Source organism: Galleria mellonella, unplaced genomic scaffold, assembly GCF_026898425.1.
Source record: "Galleria mellonella isolate WM207_F2 unplaced genomic scaffold, CSIRO_AGI_GalMel_v1 utg40, whole genome shotgun sequence".
NCBI lineage: Eukaryota > Metazoa > Arthropoda > Insecta > Lepidoptera > Pyralidae > Galleria > Galleria mellonella.
In genome coordinates this window covers 1,443,390-1,463,366 of record NW_026442094.1, presented here as the reverse complement: position 1 = coordinate 1,463,366, position 19,977 = coordinate 1,443,390, and the positions used below count along the sequence as shown (strand labels likewise).

Genomic DNA, 19,977 nt, shown 5'->3' with positions numbered 1-19,977 from the left:
CCACTGGAAACTGTTTTGATTAATTCTTATTGAATTCGTCACAATGGGCTATCTGACCTTCATCTTCGCTTGTCATTACTTACTGGTGCCCCGCCGGTGTATACCGATAGCGCAGGCGGAGTTATCATTTCCATACTCATAAATAACAAAATTATTACGTCGGGAACAGATCTGCAAATATTGGAAAATGAAGCAATATATTTAATTACTATACTTCCGATGTAATCAAAATATTCGCTAATGGGAGCTTTAATTATTTTGAATAACTAAAGCATATCATACCATCACAATATGATAAGCACAAGACAAAATGTATAGGATTATATGAAAACGCTTTTATATTACCTTGCACGATATATAGTTATGCCGTGCACATCCATAATATCGTCTCGGTAAGTGTAGTATAGTTTGCATTGCGTTTGTATGGAAACAAAAAACATTTTCAACAAAAATATAAACATAAATATACGCCGAGATTTATATAAAACCGTCTTTATACAATTTCATAGATTAGGTCTTCATATTTACATGCTAAAAGATATTACTGTTATTTTTATTTTGATGCTAAAATGAACGGAGTTTCGAACCTCCGATCAAACTGTTCATAATTATTTTTCTCCATCCAAATATTGTCTGGAAGAAAGCGCTTGGCGAAAAGGCCGCCCATTGTTTTTGTCAGTGTAATCTTTTCGTGTAATTGTTTATATTTATAATAAGTTTACTAATTTAATCTTTTGGAGGAAACAATAAAGAGTATCTATCTCTCTGAGCAAGTTTCATTGTATACAAGTAATCACTAAATGAATGACGTCGAGTTACCTCATAACTCCGGCAGTTCTAAACCGATTTGGGAATTTTTTTTTTTTTATCTAAAAGGATATGTTTACAGCTTAGTCTATAGAAAAATTATCAAAATCTGTTTAGTACTTTTTAAATAAAAACTGTAATTGTTTTTAAATAAAAACAACTGATTTTGACACATTTGAAATAGATTTTTGTATGGGACAAAATCTTTTTTTTATACAACTTAGAATGACAAACAAACTAACGGCCCACCTTATGGAAAGTGGTAACCGTCGCCTATAGACATGAGCAGTACCATGGACATAACAGAGTATACGGTTTCGCCCATGATACCCCCCCCCCCCCCCCGCGTTGCCTTTCCTGAGGACTCGGGTGTTATTCCTCTGTACCCAGTAAGTTCACGCCATATCCCACCCTTTAAACCGAAACACAGCCATGCAAACACAACTGCTTCACGGTTGAAACATGAATGGGACAGAGGTACCCAAGCAATCGACTTTTGTACAAAGTCTCCCTCTTTAAGTATGTTATCGTTTATATATTATATTATTTTCTTTTCCATACAATTCCATACATTTAACAGACTGTTATATCCTATGATCATATTAATAAATATCATACCACGCTAGGCTAAATTAAAAAGCGCCCATTAACGTTAGTATATAAATAAACATCGCCTCTTTTCACGAGAACATTTTCATGTGGCGCGTAAATCTCCGCAAAGGTTTCATTACTTACCCGCAACGCTTCTTAATCATCTTGATGGTATTTTCATCAAATCAACTTGTACAGGAAATAATCTTAAACAAAATTACAGAGTTATTACTTTTTACTTTGTTATATTTTATTTCATTCATTTAACCCAGTGTAATAATAGGAAACCGGGGGGAAAGGGATTGTTAGTAATGGAGACTGAGAATCCTGTTGCTAGCAATATACCCAACCAGGTCGACCTCCTCGCGTTTCTCCCTGGAAACTATCATGGTTAATTTCTGATGAATTCATCATGTTGGGCTAACTGACCTGTTTTCATTCCCATCTATCAACCTTCACTAGTGCGCAGGCGGGGTTACCATACCATTTACACCCATAAAAAATAATAATAATAGGAAACCTTAAAATAAAATCATATACTGTACCTCTTGGTTGGCTTATAATAAAAATAATCATTACAAAGAAGACTACTTGATACGATTTGGTGACATAATTATAAAAAAGTTGAATAGATATTATTAACTACGTTTTCACTTGACTTTTTGATTTGAGTGGATACAACAAAAAAATACCAAAATTGTAATAACCTAACCTAAACCAAAATCCTAACTGCGATTGCTAGCCCGCCTGCCAAGAGTGGCAAAAGCGATTATAAAAATCAAACGGTCCTTTGTTAAATGTAAATTGTTATTTGTTACAGTATTTAAATTATTGAATACTATAACAATACTATAAAATTACTAATTACAACGGGAGAATATCTGGACAAGTACTTTACTAACATGTTGCACAGCTGTCATTGTAAACAAAATTTGTAACGTGTACACTTTTTGACTATAATTCCAGACGCATTGTCGATTAAAAACTTTTTGATAAACCTTTTGTTTTTGTTTTTTATACAACTTAGAATGGCAAACAAGCTGACGGCCCACCTGATGGAAAGTGGTAACCGTCGCCTATAAACATGAGCAGTACCATGGACATAACAGAGTATACTGTTTCGCCCATGATACCCCCCATGCGTTGCCATTCCTGAGGACTCGGGTGTTATTCCTCTGTACCCAGTAAATTCACGCCATATCACACCCTTCAAACCGAAACACAGCCATGCAAACACAACTGCTTCACGGTAGAAACACGAATGGGACAGAGGTACCCAAGCAAACGACTTTTGTACAAAGTCTCCACCTGGTGAACCTAAAACATCCTTCTTGAACACAATATACCTGGAAATGTGACTGTAATTTCTCATGCTTATCTAACCATATAAAACTATCTTCAATTATGTTAAAATAATTACTTTATATAATATTAATATGTTAAAAAAAATTGCTGCTTGTTCCCGACAATAGCTACCCCTTTCTTTCCCATAGGTGTCGTAAGAGGTGACTAAGGGCGAGAATGGGCAGCAGCGTTCCTCCTGAAACATCTCCAAAGCCTAATTTCAGTTGCCAATCCGCTTGCCAAGCGAGACAACTACTGATAAAACCCTCTTAATAGAAAGAGACATATAGCAGTGGACAATTAACAGCTGATATGGTATTACATAGTAATTACTTTATAAACCATTATATCTCTAATATATGTATATTAATAACAGTATATTAATGACCTACACAAGTTTACTCGTATACGGAAATTCTTATATCAAAGGGAGTAGAGCTTGTTAGCACAGCGGTACCTCTACATAATAGAATACACTATTACACTACCAAACTACCACCTGAATACTTTAAGGAAATTTCCAGAATAATAAATGATCCTCGCAAGAATTAATTAATATTCCATCAAAATTGATTATTACGTATAAAGCACGCTCTGTTGAACAAAACATTTCACAATTATGTATTAAAGGAAACTATTTCGCGTGCCTTGACTATTAATTATAACTGATCATTTAGAATAGGTATAACCATACCTAAAAATTGTTTATAATTACTCCTCTCCATCTAAAGGCTTTCTTTAATAAATCTTTTTTAGCAAAAAAATCACCAGCCACACTGAAAGCTAAGTTTAGCGAACCTAACTTCTTTAACTTAGCTAACATAACTACGGCGTCATTTCATACTTTAATTCACTACGAAGTACAGTGCTAAGCCAAGCAAACTCATTGAACTGTGTGAACTAGGTACATTGATAATGCCAGCAAAGCTAACCGCTCTTTAAACAAGGATGAAGGGAAGCCCTCGCTCGTAACACTCTCGTTAATACAATTTTGTTTATCCTGAATTTTCCGTGTGCACCCTAATAGTTTTTGTTACTTTATTTAACTCACACAATTCTATGTACGTTAAGTGAAGTAAACTAAGCTAATCGATAATAAGTTCATGTAGCTCTCAGTGTAGCCTGCACTTTAGGTTGCCTATTGCTTTTCTGTGTTCTTTTTTCTTTTTATTTTTGCTTTTGTTGCAATTTCTACTGTAATATTTTGAAGCGAACTATAAAGTGTATCTCTTTTTTCATGGTTCTAATGAAATTTTCACGGGTTCTTTTTATTCTCGTTTGAGTAATTCAACGGTGCCATTCTAGAACAGTTTTTGAGTGATATCTCTCTTCCTTTATGAATCCGCTACAAGATACTATAAGTACAACGCGGCTTTAATACGTTTTATCGGGACTTCTGATTAGTCCTGAGATATCACAATGAGGATCTAATCTTACTAAGCCTTACGAAACCAATTTGTCTCACCATCAGAGCCAGCAACTATAGATTCTAATCTGTCTGCAAACGGCAGAATTTTGCCTATATAAGGCTAGGTTACTTCTTTCTGCCATAAAGCAGCTATAGCTGTGCATATTATAATAATAAAATAAACTTTACAAACTAAAAACAAATATTTTCAAAAACAAGTCATTTACTATTAAAATGAAATTTAAATAGTAAGATGTCTTTAAAATCAACTAAAGTAATAAATAAACAACGCAAAGTAAAAAAGGAAATTCGAAATAACTCTATACCAGGCTTATCTGGCCATCATGGTAATAGTAATATTATATTCTCCATTTACGAAGGGATATTTACGCCCACTTGTAAACGATAATAAGTATTATAATACTACATATCACCCGCGACTTCGTCTGCGTAACTGGGATAAAAAGTGGACTTGTCCACCCAACCAAGTTTCAGTGTATGGTTTTTTATGCAACTTAGAATGACAAGCAAACAGACAGTTCTGTCGTTCCCACTTACCGTCCATCACTTTCCGTTGGCAAGTGGTAACCGTCGCCTACAGAGATAAATAGACCATGGACATAACAAAGTATACTGTTTCGCCTATGATGCCTCCCACGTGTTACTATTCCTGAAGTCTAAGGTACTTTTGTACCTTGTAAATTTACTACCATGTCCCACCCTTCAAACCGAAACACAGTCATGCAAACACAACTGCTTCACGGTAGAAACGAATTGGGTATAGATATCCAAGCAAACGACTTTTATACAAAATCCTCCTCTGGTAAAATGGTTAAGGCGTTAAAAGGCAACAAACAAACTTCACAGTATCACAATTATAATAATAAGAATAGTCCTAACATTTCCTACGTTTTCATCCAATTATAACATAAGATACCTTCATACAAATAGCGAATTCATCACAAAACCATATAATCAGCATTGTAGAACAAAAACCAATACCTTATGCCGAAAACGCCGTAATATATTGTATTGACTCAAAAAATAAAATGCTTTTTCTTTTTTTGCGACGCTGGCTTTTTTATCGTTTTTATTGCCAATCGCTCTATGTGCCTTTGTTCTGTCGGAAATTGAAAACGAATGTAGGTAACTAGTTGCCTCAGAACACACGTCGCTATCATGTTGTCAAATTGATAAACCAGCACACAATGTCGAAATAATCAGAAGACATGTCACATTCTCTGATCAATTCACTAGAGAGAAGCTTTGTATAAAAGCCATCTGTATAGGTATTCTATGCTACTAGTATTTCTACCATGGTGCTACTGTTTTGTTTTAAATTAAAAATTACAAAGGGTTCTGAGAGTTCCGTGAGCTACTAGATAATGGAATGGAAACTCCGCCCGCGTTAACGGTTCAAACTAACGAAGCACCAGAAAAAGCAGGTCAGTTAGCCCATCTTGATGAATACACTTAGGATTCAGCACGATGATTTTTTAAAGGGGACCATATGGAGGTTGACTTGACAAGGTATATTGCTAGCAATGGGACTAGTAGTCCGCATTACTAACAATCCCTTCCTCCCAACTACTGAGTTTGCATGGCTGTCTTTGGGTTTGAAAAGGGCAGCGAAATAACATGACATGGATCCATAACAGCTTATTCCTCAAGTATAGGGTATGAGGAGTATCATAAGCATCACAATATATTTTAAAATATACCAAATGTAATATACCTACTTACTCGTACGTCTATAACCGATGCTTATCATTCTCCATCAAGTAAATAGTCCACTTATTTAGCATTCAATGTTGATTAATATAACCAAAAAAAGACAAAAAAAAATCTTGACAATAACGTGGCAAATACGAGTACTTTTATTTGAAATAAATTGAATAACTTTGTAACTCGAGCTTGTTCTCGATTGGACCAATTTACGTAAAAGGCAAAAATTACAAAAATATCTCTGGTTTAGATGTTGAGTATTTCATATCAGATTTCACGTGATCCAATGAATATTTCATTAAACAACAAATTAGTATCTAAATCTTACTTAAATTATGAATGTTAAAGTATATAAAGATATTTATATGTTTCAGTTATGTTTAAACATTAATAATAAATAATTAAATAATACTTAAACAATTATAAAATCAATTAAAATTAACCTTTTAAAATAGCTTATCACAACATTAATAATTTGGTAAACAGATCCTATCAGAGAGTTCCAGGTTCCAAATTAGTTTTTGTACAAAACTACTTTTATAGCTTATATATAGAGATGGGCAATCCACCTGGGTGGGTTTAAAGTCTGGTGGGTAAAAACCGGGTGTTTTGGGTTTATTGGGTTTAAACCCCATAAACACCCAAATTTTTGGGTGTTTATGATTTTGTACTTCATCATCGTCATCTCAGCCGCAAGACGTCCACTATACTGGACATAGACAATATTATTATGCAGCCTACAGAATAAAAAACTTTTAATTTGATTTTGAGTTTATTAAGAAAGAGATGAAAGTAAAATGTAAAACTACAGTCAATCACTGTCAGATTCAGAGTTATTACAAGCGATGAATTGTATAGGTTCGATAGGCTCTATTTCGTCTAAACTGTTATGTTCATTTACTTGCTCAATGAAAGCTTCTAAGGTATTTTCTTCATTAAACTGAATGTCCTCGCATTCAGCTTTATGTTTAAGATTCCAGTTATAACAAATGAATGAAATTTTTTCAGTTCTTTCAGTTGTAAGTCGATTTCTTTTGTTATTATGTATGTAGCCTTGGATACTAAAGGAACGCTCAGTGGCTGCCGAAGTACAGGGAGCTGATAGAATACGAATCGCTACTTTGCTTAACTCAGTGGAACCACAAATACCTTTCCACCATATTAGGGGCTCAATGCTATCTAATGAGCTCCATACAAATCCTCTGGCCCAAAAGTTTTCTTTAGCTTTATAACACGCCAAATCTGCCATTACATTTGACAAACTTAAGTGTTGGCTTAAATTGTAGATAAACTCCATACCCTTAAGTTCTTCCTCTTGAGTAAGTTCGACTCCTAGAGTCCTGGGGTCTAGAATATATGCTGCAAAATGTATTGGCCTCATTGCCATATTGCATCTTGAAGATACTGATGTTAGAATCTGCTGTTTGCTTTCTTCGCTCAATGTCGAAATCTCATTTAATGCAAAACGTATCTTAGCTTGTACATCTCTAAATGTAATGTATGTGCGATGCAAACGATTCTGGTCGCTCTCTAAGTAAAATATGCTTTCAGTGACTGGTTCCAAAATACTTATACATTCCCCTGTCTTCGTCCAGAAATCATCACTTAGAATTAAATCTTTAATATCTCTTGAAATTACCACATCTTCTCTAACTGTTAATATTTGCAAAGCTATCTTATTTGCTTTCAAACTTTTTAACGAAGTAACATGACTTCCCCATCTTGTAGCACAAGGCAATTTTAGTGTTTGTGTAGAATCTTCACCCTGCCTTGATTTTATCAACAAGGAACTTAATCGTTGACTCCTTTTAACAGTTTTTATTATATTTATGGCTTGCATAATAAACACAGTTACTTCTTGTATCTTTACAATATCTTGGCACAACAAGTTAAGGATATGTGCACAGCAACCGAGAGGAACAACATGTGGATATTTGAGTTTTGTTAATTCGAATGCCTTTTGTATATTTCTAGCGTTATCGCCAATAAGTACAAGAAACTTATTTGCTCCATACACTTTCATTACTTTTTCAACTTCTTGGCTAAGGTATTCACTAGTGTGAGGATTACTTTCTGTATTCAAACTTTTAACGTATGCAGGTTGAGGTTTTGATATAAGAAAGTTTATTATTCCTTCATTTCTTAAATTAGACCAGCCATCGCACTGAAGGTGTAAGTAACTACAAGCATTTAGTTCCTCATTTAACTCAAAACGCATTTCTCTATATATTTTATCTAAGTATTTTGTCGCTAAAGCTTTACGTGAAGGTATTTTAAATTTTGGTTGCAATTTTTCGAAAAATTGTATCCATAAAGGATGTTGCACCATCGATAATGGCGTCCCTGTTACAAATATAGCTCTCGCTAATTCTGTTTTTATATGATCATCGGTGTCTTGAAACTCAGCATTTATTGTAGTGTTAGCAGACGACGAGGGGCTTATAAAAGAATCATTTGTCTCTATCTCTGACAGTCCAGACATTTTGGTTTTGGACGAGCTATCTTTTATAAGTTTCATAGAGTCTTTTAATGTTTCTGGAGATTTTGGACAAGTGATAAGATGTTGAAGCATTTTGGCAGCATTACTGAATTTGTAGACCTTATTACAAAGCTTGCAAGAAACAGACTTGTTTGGTAAAGTACGGTAGTGCTCCCATATGCGTAAATCTTTAGGTCTCCCCATTGAACCTAAAAAAATGAACGATGATTAGTTGGTCTGACGAAAATTCAACAATAGAGTGCCTATTTTTTTACAATGATTATTTCTTGTTATTTACAATAAATTTATTAAAAAAATAATAAAATAAATACAAAAAACCTTTGTAAAATTACATCTCCTCGGAGGATTAAACGCAGACGCTAGTTTATTATCGTATTGTTCTGTATTTTTCTCAGCAACTTCTTTAATTCGATTAGGTACTTACGCATATTATGTTAAAAATAAATATCTAGTACACATCTTAGACTATCCACCATTATTATCCAATGACGACTCTCAGCTAACTATGCACTATCATCCAAAATAAACGTGTATGGAAAATTTTATCCCAGTCGGTTGAGGATTGAGGATAATTGCATCAACATACGAACATACCTACATACTTTTATTTACATAACGCAAGCTAAATAAAAGCTTGTAATAATACATCTAATTTTAAGTTAAAATTGTTAAGTGATCATGATATAATTGTATCATTCAAAAATCCACTTACCTTTAATTATTTCTTGTTAAGTATAAATATTATTTCAAATCTGCTCCCTTAATATGCACTTTTTTACTGCTTTTCCTACCTAACACGTTACCAGGAAGTCACGTTACCAGAGTCAGAGTAATAGTGAACACGTTTGACAGTGATTGTCGTCGCCTCATATTCAGCGTCGACGAATAGGGGAATCCCCAGTCATAATGTATTGCATGCGTGGCGGTCTTACTTCAAATCCATAAACAAAGAGATAATTACAGAACTCGATACTAGATGGCGCTGTTTTTGTTTGAAGAAAGTTTGCGGGCTAAAATACATAGAATTTCATCAATGACTTCCACAAAGAACAACATTTCTGTTTTTTCTAAGTCCGTATCTCTTCCGTATATTTCATAAGATATAAGCTTGGGCTACATTGTTATGCAACGTGATTTTGTCGCTGTCTTGCTAGCAGGGTTGACAGATATACGATTTAAATCGTACTCATACTATTATTTGTCTATTTTTTAATGTACGATCGTAAAGATTATGATCGTAATTCGCACAAAAACATACGACTTTTTGGTTACCTGGCAACATTTTTATTATGAAACGAACATGCTCACATCATCAGTCACATGCAACAATTTATTGGGGATTTCCCCTTCACATCTGGCAGTCCTGCTTGCTAGAATATAGGTAAGTCAGCCACAGTTACTGACGATCGATATTTAAAGGGTATTGTTTTTGTGCTAAATATTTCATAAAAACGTTATTTAATACTTTGTGGATTATTAATTTAGTTGATAATCACTGGAAGTAAAATGGATGCTAATTTGAGAGATCAAGATCTTCGTATAAAACAGTTAATAAAAGAAAATCTACGTAAGTACTCTTTTTATACCTAGGTAGGTAAGGTATAATAAACACAAAAGGTACTTAGATCGCGTGTGTTCGAAGCATTTATTCTAATAAATTTAATTTAAAATTGTAGAAAGAAAAAAATGTCTGCCAAGCCGTAGCCGAAGCCGATCTCCAAATATATTTGGCGATAGTGAGACCCAGTGTCCAGATGATTTACCCAGCGTCGTCGCAACAAAGAAAAAAAACGAGGATAAAGTAAAAGAAAATTTACTGAAAGAAGAAACAAACTGTTCTAAATGCTTAATTTATGGAGAAGAGGATAAAAGAAATGAGTATTTCGGACTGTTAGTGGCTCAAGAATTTAAATATATACGGCCATGTGTGCGAACGAGGTGTTATGAAGAAATTTTAAAGTATCTACGGGAAGCAAAAGGCCAACATGTTGATCAACTGCAACATGAAAACACTGAAAATTAATTACTTTCATTTTATTATATATAGATTTTTAAAATTTCCTGAAATATTATTAGTTAACGTTTTATTTAATATTGTAGAATTGATCAATACAATTTATAAAAATAATTTATTGGTATTACTTACATATTTTCAAAAAAATACGTAAAAACCTATTTTTTTGGGTGATTATGGGAGTTTATGGGTGTTTATTGGGTTTTTACCAAAGCACCGGGTTTAAACCCGGTGCTTTGCCCATCTGTACTTATATATGTTACTAACAATAAAGATAACTCCCAACTATATTTAAACGATTATTGTGTTGACATTTACTCCCAGAGGGAGCACATAATTAAGTGTTATATACTGCCAAACAACAGTAGTCGACTAAATACTTCTGTTAGCTTATTCTTCTAAATTAATATATCAAATACATTACACAAGTGAAGGTTTCCAAGGCCACAGTAAGTAATACACAATAATATCTGTTTATCCGAGCTCCCAACGAAAACAAACAGCCCCTACATATTTATAGAAGGTATTATGAAAGCAATACTTATTTATACCGCAAAAACTTGAAGTATACTTCAGCTCACGACTTTTCTCATTATTACACTTTTCTTTATTATTTTCCATATTCTTTTCGTTTCAAAATTGTTTATTCATATTTTAGTATTTCTGATTATTATTTATTTTTCTTTTATTTATCTGGCGTAATCATAACCATAATAGTTGTTGTATGTAAGTAGTATATTAATTTATTTTAACATATATTATATAAATAGGTAGGTATTAAATATATTTATAGTGTATGTATTTATGTAATATTTTATTATATATTTTAATATTTTATTTAACTGTATATTTGTTTATGTATTAATAGTTGTAGCACTTCAGCTGCCCGATAACGAAATGCTTTCTTACTGTACTGGGTTGACTGGAAGAGATCTCTGTCAGAGATAAGCCCACCCTTGCTCACAACATTTATAAATAGATTATTTTATATGTAACTTACAAGTGCAATAAAGAATATATATTGTTTTGTAAAAAATATTCACAAAAGTACTATAATTATTTATGTTCTATCGAATCCGAAGCTAGATGGACAGACTCTAACAATAATAATATAATTATATACATAAGTTGTATATATAACATTGATATATTAGGAGACATAATATTTAAACAATTTGTTTAACAAATGGTTAATTCTACTACCTGTGTATAAAATATTTATTAAAGCTCTACATTGTGTTTTCCTACTCGATATTAAAAATGCTAATGATGTTTTAAAGTGTTAATGTACTCCAAACTCGACGAGAACCGACAAGTCATTCCAGTATGCAGATTTGCAGGCATATCACTAAAAGCACTTCTCCCAATCTGATCCCGAGCGTTCTCAATGGAATTGAGGTCGATGGATTTCACGCGGATCGCTAATACCGGAATATTACTCTCGCGGAAAATCGCAGAACCTGTATTAATTATATGAAGTTATATACTTGAGTAAAGCGGACATGAATGCAAACAATACAGTATAACTCACGACAGTTATTATTGCATAATACTGGAACTATCACAACACATAAAGTGATTAAATAGTATCACCAGAAAAACTTTGGCAAATTACAATTAATATAGAATAAAAAACTATCAAAGTGAGGTCACAATAATCCACCGAGCTTTAGATTCTAGCCTACACTATTATCATAACTATTTACTATATTCATATGGATGAAGAATTTTGAAGATAGTGTAGATAGTGTTGTACGCAAAATTCTAAAAAAGATGTATAAAAGAAAATTGTATTTAGTTTTCCTTTAATAGATTTCTATATTTAATAAATATAATTATTTAATATGAATCGAAATTATTGCATGATAAATCTACAAAACCGAGCAATTATTTGTAAAAGTAATTAAACCTAATCTAACATCTAAATTGACATCGATGCATGTATTTTATATCTATCGATATACTATCTATCGGTTAAGTTTTACTATACCCAAACAGGGTTCATGTACTAACACAAAAACATTGTAACAACTCTCTATTATGTACATTAATGCATTAGAATAAATAAATAATTATAAATTGCAAAAATCGTCAATATTATCCAGTTTTGTTTTCCATCAGAGACGACAAAAATACATTTTCTAAATTATGAAAATATCTAATTAAATGTATCCCTAACTACTAATCTAATTTTTATCTTTGTTCCCTCTATCGTTCTTTTGAGAAGAAATATATGTATATTCAATCATGCATGCCTTATGTTAGGCCAAATAAGAAATTGCATTACCCATTAAGTAATTCAAACTTTAAAATCATCAATATTTTGTTATTTTAGTATATTTAACTCCAATAATAACTGGTAAAAATATATAAACTCTCAATTAATTTCTATTAATGACGTGTAGGGAATAAAACAGTCCAACAATTTCCATTTTTTTTTAATAATTAAGCAATTCCAAGTAAATTGAAGAGTAACATGTTATTATTATTAAGTAAAAATAAAGTAATATCCAAATTGGCATGCAGAGACACGTATATTTTTCTACGTGTGTCATATATTCATACCCAAATGAAGTGTTGAACCTTCCCATATAATATTATTCTAATGATATTCTAACGTCTGTAGGTATCATTGACGCAAACAGAACGTACAGGCTATGAATCCACGTGAGAGAAATTATACCCAGTTTTATTTTACGACAGTTTGTTTATTTTCTCTCAGGGCATTTGGGCGGCTCATGTAAAAATACAAATTCTATTTTTCTTCAAATAAATGTTATTTCGCAAGAACAAATTTAGAAATAGAACATTGTTTGTTAAAGATTATGAAAAAAAATTGTTTAAAATTAATATAGTGAAATATATAAGAAATAATTATATTGAAACTAGCTGTTTACCATAGCTTCGGCCACGTGAAAACATTATCTTTCCTCTCCATAAAAAATAACTAACACATTTTCTTAAGGAATAAATACTAAATACTTTTGAAATAATAAAAAAAATATCCAAATTTGATTACTACCAATTCCTTAAAGAAAAGATTAAAATCATATTATCTTTCCAACTTCGCTTGATGATTTACTTTATTATTATTAATGATTACAAGACTGACGTTATTGTGTTTTCTTGTATTTATATATATATATATATATATATATATATATATATATATATATATATATATATATATATATATATATATATATATATATATATATATATATATATATATATATATATATATATATATAATATATATATATATAGATTTGTAAATTGCGTAAATATTTATTATTGTTGTTATCTGTTTGGCACTACTACCCACTCACTACTTCCTATGCCACTGTGTTAGATTAACTGGAAGAAATCTGGTTTGGGATAAGTTCGCCTTTGCTTACTTTGTTACAATTTTTTTATTGTTACTGTATGTTTTAGTGCCATAAAGAATATATTTCATCGCTTAATACAATCAACGTTTGCATTCCATAGAACAATGCATATGACTACTATCGCATTCAACAACATAATAAGTTGTTTTATTATTAAATTTCGTAAGTACACATTATATTTTAATGTTATAATTACAGGTTTAACTTACGTATAATTTGATCGAGAAAGCTCGACTAGTTTCGGAACCATCTGGGACTTTTAGTTTTAAACGGTTGTAATGGGAGCGCGAGCCTGAATTATTATTATATGTTATTGATTTTATTTGATGTTAATATTAAAAATGTCATAAATTACACAAAAATTTTTTTCATGATAAAAAGAATGAAATAACATGAATGGAATCAAAAACTTTAAAGTATAAAACTTTATTTTTATTAAAAAATATTTTGGCATATTTTACCGAAAATAAACATTTATAAATAATTTAGTCGAATGTTCTCTTTTTAATATATATTAGTCTTTAGAATACTCTATTGGTCTCTAATTATGTAGTTTGTGTTTTAATTTTTTATAAAGACAAACTAATAAACTACTTACTAATCCAATAGAAATGTGAATGAAACATTTTACTTTTCTAGATCCTTCTTTCCTTTCAATTCCATTAATTTTTTTTTACGTTCCGTTGCCCTGTTAATATAAAAAAGTTCCCGTAAGGTACTGGTCAATAGCTTCACAAAGGGAACGTAATCAAACAGTATAGCGCCTTGGAATAAGAAGAGAATATAGATTAGACGATCTCGTTGCGTTTAGCAATTTGTCGACCTTTGTGAACTTTGAGCGTCGTGACCATTTGGAATGTTTAATAAAAACTTAATAGTTATATATACAGGATGAAATCTTCATCGTTAACTGTATGATGTAAGAAAGCATCTGTCCATACTATTAGAAAAAGGATCGGCAACCTTTTGACAGGCAAGGGCCACTTAGTAGCAAAGTGAAGTAAAGACGGGTCCATAATTTTGATATCAGTGATAATAAAAATGTAAAAACATTTTTTTTTTTTGAAAAATTATAAGCTTACACAAGAATTTATCACAACTATACTCATTAAAAAAAAATTATTGTTTAAGAAGTTATAATCAATAAAATAAAAATAATTTTGTAAATGAAAGTCTTTTATATCTAAAAGATTTTCATTTACAAAACAGGCCACAAGCCGCAAGGCTGCATGCGGCCCGTGATCCGCTAGTTCCCGACCGCTGCTATAGAACTTATTAGGACTAAAATTTCATGAATCAATAACTCAAAAACCCAAAAAATATTTTAAGTCTCTCGTACTAACAGCTGAACGCGCCGTATTAGTTTTAGGTCATTTTTCTATCCATATTTCTGTCTTATAAACGTTGTTTTGCGGGTAAAACACTTTCGTCAAAGAATGCCAACGACTCAGATTTTTTTTACATTCGTAGACTTGCAAATAAAACAAAACCATGAATAATAAGATGTTTCACCGACATATTCAAATCAAAATTTTGAAATAAAATTAAACCTACAATTTTTATAGGACGAGCAAGCTGAAATAGCTGGTCACATAGCTCGAAGAACAGATAATCGACGGGAGAGAAAGGTTCTTGAGTGGCGACCCCGTACAAGCAAATGCGCGAAGGATGACCCACCGCTCTACACACACAGTAGATGGAGTGACGACCTCAAATAATATACATTGCAGAGAGACAGTGGATACGGGTGGCTCAAGGCCGTTTCTTATGACAATCTATGGGGGAAGCCTATGTTCAGCGGTGGACAAATAACAACTGATAGACAGAAAATATTTATATAAAATATTTTATATTACTAATAACTAATCGTGTAAACATCAAAACCAATGACGACCAAAAAGGAGAAAATAACACAAAGCCAGCTTATTTAAATTTACAAAGTGATGGGCACGTTCCGTATTTACGTCGAAATTGCACGGTACGAGATTATTTATTGGATATTTGAAATCGGACTAATTCTCTTAAGGGACCACGATCACTGGCGGTCATTTATTCAGGAACAAAATCATAAATATCAATATTAACATTAAATATTTCGTTTCCATATTGGCTCGTAATTGTTGGCAAACAACGAATGTGCCTACATGCAAAATTCCGAGATAAATCTCATATTTCATAATTTATTGAGATATTTTAACTAGCAACCCGCCCCGGATTACTAGTTAAAATATAAAAAGCATACTACACTAATACTGTAAATGAAGGTTTTTTTTAAATACGTTTAATATTTTTTGAGCTTAACCATGACAAATAATTGTCGATAATTCCAGGCTTACAAGCAATAATGAACCCTTAAATCTTGAAAGAGATTTTGCTTAACTCTACATGTTCTACCGCTTGTACAATAAACTGTGCTTAGAGGAATTTTCCACATAATGCCCACGGTCACTTTCTACCAACATACAGCTCGCCGTATGCTTCTTTGCCACCTCAGTGGCACGAATATTCATAATATTGGTTTAGGTAATATTTTTAAAACTCGCATATTTGATTAGTTTATATTTTTTCATTTGTTTAAATATTAATGAAACTTCATAATTCCAGGAATTCAGTCGGTAAACCACGGCAATATATTAAATTTGAAGCAAGTTTACAAAGTTGACGGTTACCAAAGTTCGGTCTATAACTCACTAAAATTTGAACAATACAAATTTATCATTGGGTAATATTATATTTAATTGAGTATTGTCTTTCTTTAATTACTTTAGTTACTGCATTGTAACTCAATATTTTCTTACTTATAAATATCATACAATTCCAGTTACAATTATTATGTCATACATATTTGTAAGATAAGATGTGCGTAATATCTTAATATGCTTGTAGCAGCACGCTATTTTCAGACAACCCTATTTGGAAATATACACGAGATTTGGTATTAATATGTTCTAATATGAATACGCCACAAACCTTCTTCCTCGCATTAATCAAACAAGCACTCGCGCGGACACAATGACTTGCGCGTAATACAACGCGATCACGTGCCCCCATCCCATTATTTTGTTTGCATGATAACCAACGGAGGTGTCCTAATCCATTATGGATAGCAAACAAAAGGTGAACATTATAAACGACGTATTGCTATCGTGTTTCCTTACCAAATACTGTAGACACCTGACATGACACCTGACGTGTGAGGAGTATTTATAACATGTCTTGGTACACTTTTCTGTTTAAATTAAAAGTAATTTAGTATACCTAAGTACGAAATATACCTGACATATTTAGTATATCTAAGCTATATACTATAAGTATATTATAGTACTAAAGGTATATGACTTAGATTGAAAATACAGGTGTAATAAGGCAATTATTAATAATGGTAACTAATAGCGTTGCCAGATTGTTTATTTTTTTCGAAATTTTGAGCAAAAATTTTGTACCTATTCACGAAGTTTTGGAGAAGTGAAATAGTTAGAGAAACATTTTTGGAATCAAAATAAAATGGCCTTTGAGAAATTTGGGTAACTTTTTGACAGTTTTGTGTTTTTAAAACGTAGATTTTTATTAATGAAAGTTTGAATATCGATTGACCATATCCTGAATCTTTATTTATATATTACTAAGACTTTTATTTAGATTTTTATTTGTTTATGAATCTTCAATTGATTATTATAATATTATATTATAGTGGATGTAATAAATAAATAAATATGGTTTTTATCTAAAAGTAACACATGGATTGAATCACTCTTACATATTAAAATAGGTCAATCAATAAATTTAGGGCGACTACATAATTTTCTCGGTTGAATTAATAACGGTGTTTCAGTTGCCAATCTTTGCCTCTTTGAAGAACTGATTTCCTAAAATCCAATTAATTAACTTTTTGAATTAATAAAAGTAAGTGATAATTCTCCTAATTTCCATTGAGTTTTGTGATTAACCTTGAAAGGTAGAGATAATAAAAACCTATTTATCTATAGATCTCCGCAGAAAATATCTATTTCGACAGTTATTATTGAAACAAATGGCCAAACCCAGAGTCCGTAGAATGCGTTGCGAGGATCCTCGTAAAGTTTTACCATAAATATTCATGGTGGCTCGAAGCTTCCTTATACCTACATATATACCTACATCTCCATATATACATAATATGACAGTGAATATATAATCAACGTAGGTATATCTACTCGCAAAATGCATGATTAATATCCTTTTATATAACTAAAAAAAAATTAAAAATTACTAAAAAGACATAGAATCATCTTATATGTATAATGATAAAAATAAATCGCATAGAAAACAAAATACTAAGGTATATCTATATAATTCATAGATTACCTACTTTAACTTACAATAAGGTAAGGCAAAATAGATAACCTAATCACCTAGTGCACCTAAGCATACCAATTTAGTCATAGGTACATAATACCTACGACAATGTTATACTTAGATTGTTTTTTTTTTCTATAGTTTTATTCCACCTTTAAAATGTTTAAAAAGTTTATACATAATTTAAACTGTCTGTGATTTTTTTCTTAAAAGTTTAAAAAATGAAGAAGCCTATATTTCTTTATACATTAAAAGACTAGAGAAATATTTGAGAAATACCATGTTGAGTGTATTCTATTATGTCCATAATACTATTCCATTTAGTTCAATAAGCATTATTAAGTGGGTCAGCAGCTTTGCCGTGTGGTCTCGGCGTGGAAGGGGCCACCGCTTTTGTTCCCATGAGTGTTGTAAGAGGCGAGTAAGAGAACATAATAATCAAGACATGGGCAGTAACGTCTCTCTTAAAACATCAATAAAAAGCCTACGATTACTTACCTGCTTGCCAAGCGTGGCAACTATTAGTAAAACCCATCCCTATCCCTCTCAGGTCGACCTCCACGAGATACCCCTGGAAACTATCATGGTTAATTCTTGTCAAATTCTTTACGGTGGGTCCACTGACCTGCATTCATTCTCACCTATCATCTTCCACTGGTGCCTCATCGGTGTATACCGATAGCGCGGGCGGGGTTACCATTCTATTTTCATCTATTAAAAAAAACCCATCCCTATGGAGGAGGCCTATGTACAGCAGTGGACAGTTAACGGCTGATACCATGATGAAGTTGGATCACCAATTTGTTTGTTTTAATCAAAAATTTTATCATAAAATAGGTAAAATAATTAATATTTATAATTTATTACGAGTATATTTCGTGACAGATTCCAGATCAAAAACTGACCTACCTAAACTTTATCCATTGTAAATTGGCTTGTACAATTTCGCTTATTTACATAAAAGGGACTATTGTAATTAAATAACTATAATCTGTGGCTATATCGATCCCAAATTCAATGTATTCTGGTAAAATTAGGTCAAATACGTAATAAATTGTACAACATATTCACAGCGTTAATTAAATAAAATTATTCGACGTGTTTATTATGGTTTTCAGTAATGAACACATTGTTTAATTTGGAGTATTATGATCAAAACGGAAAGAAAACATTTATACATATCTAGTTATAATACATGTTAATAATATTGTTTATAATAGCATGTCACAAAACCAGACCAGTGTAAACACAAGGACAATATGCTCCAAAAATGCTATTAAGCGAGATGATAATGTTCTACTCTAAATGGTTGGCCACACTGCATTAACCACCTCACGAGGTTTTTTTTTTTTTTTACTACTTCTAATTTGACACTAATGTGACTTTATAGCATCGTTCTCCATCCCAAATACTAGTAGATATAATGTTTAGCTGAGCTGTTAAGACACCAAGAGGTATCAAAGATATAAACTCCTGTCATATTTACTACCTACATACATTAGTAAAGCTACCAGCTGCACCCGTGCCCGAGACGCGCTTCGTCTTGATACTAGTATAGTATTATATTATCTGTGGTCTCGGTAAGTCATTATAACTATAATTACTCGTGGTTTTTAAAATTATATATCTAGTAAATAAGCAAGTTCTTTTTTTCTTTTATATAGCACTATATATTAGCTGTATTCCACTATTTCTCTCACATAAATTAGAATAAAAGTGTCGTGTGTTAAATAATCTACGATGACCTACCAAACATTGAATTCCATTCATCAGTGTATGAGTACCATACCTGTAAACATCTTTGCATACTTTCATACTTATAATATTAGATGGATCCTCACGAACAGATCGTATGATCTTGGCC

General features: G+C 31.9%; 2 protein-coding genes across 2 annotated transcripts; one reads left to right on the top strand and one right to left on the bottom strand.

Moving 5' to 3' along the window:
• Nucleotides 1-6,427: 6,427 nt before the first annotated feature.
• On the bottom strand, nucleotides 6,428-9,224 carry LOC128201372 (uncharacterized). Its single transcript, XM_052898158.1, has 2 exons — nucleotides 9,088-9,224; nucleotides 6,428-8,563 (listed from the first exon to the last, which is right to left on the bottom strand). The coding sequence occupies exon 2, from the start codon at nucleotides 8,556-8,558 to the stop codon at nucleotides 6,687-6,689; it is 1,872 nt and encodes a 623-aa protein (XP_052754118.1). The 5' UTR covers nucleotides 8,559-8,563; nucleotides 9,088-9,224; the 3' UTR covers nucleotides 6,428-6,686.
• Nucleotides 9,225-9,808: 584 nt separating this feature from the next.
• On the top strand, nucleotides 9,809-10,398 carry LOC128201373 (uncharacterized). Its single transcript, XM_052898159.1, has 2 exons — nucleotides 9,809-9,942; nucleotides 10,052-10,398. Exons 1-2 carry the CDS (start codon nucleotides 9,882-9,884, stop codon nucleotides 10,396-10,398), a joined length of 408 nt encoding a protein of 135 aa, XP_052754119.1. The 5' UTR covers nucleotides 9,809-9,881.
• Nucleotides 10,399-19,977: the final 9,579 nt, after the last annotated feature.

Excerpts from the sequence above, each read along its gene's own strand:
- LOC128201373 (XM_052898159.1), top strand. The coding sequence starts at position 9,882 with ATGGATGCTAATTTGAGAGATCAAGATCTTCGTATAAAACAGTTAATA. Across the intron at positions 9,943-10,051 it reads GTTAATAAAAGAAAATCTAC|AAAGAAAAAAATGTCTGCCA; the intron begins GTAAGTACTCTT and ends TTAAAATTGTAG.
- LOC128201372 (XM_052898158.1), bottom strand. The coding sequence starts at position 8,558 with ATGGGGAGACCTAAAGATTTACGCATATGGGAGCACTACCGTACTTTA.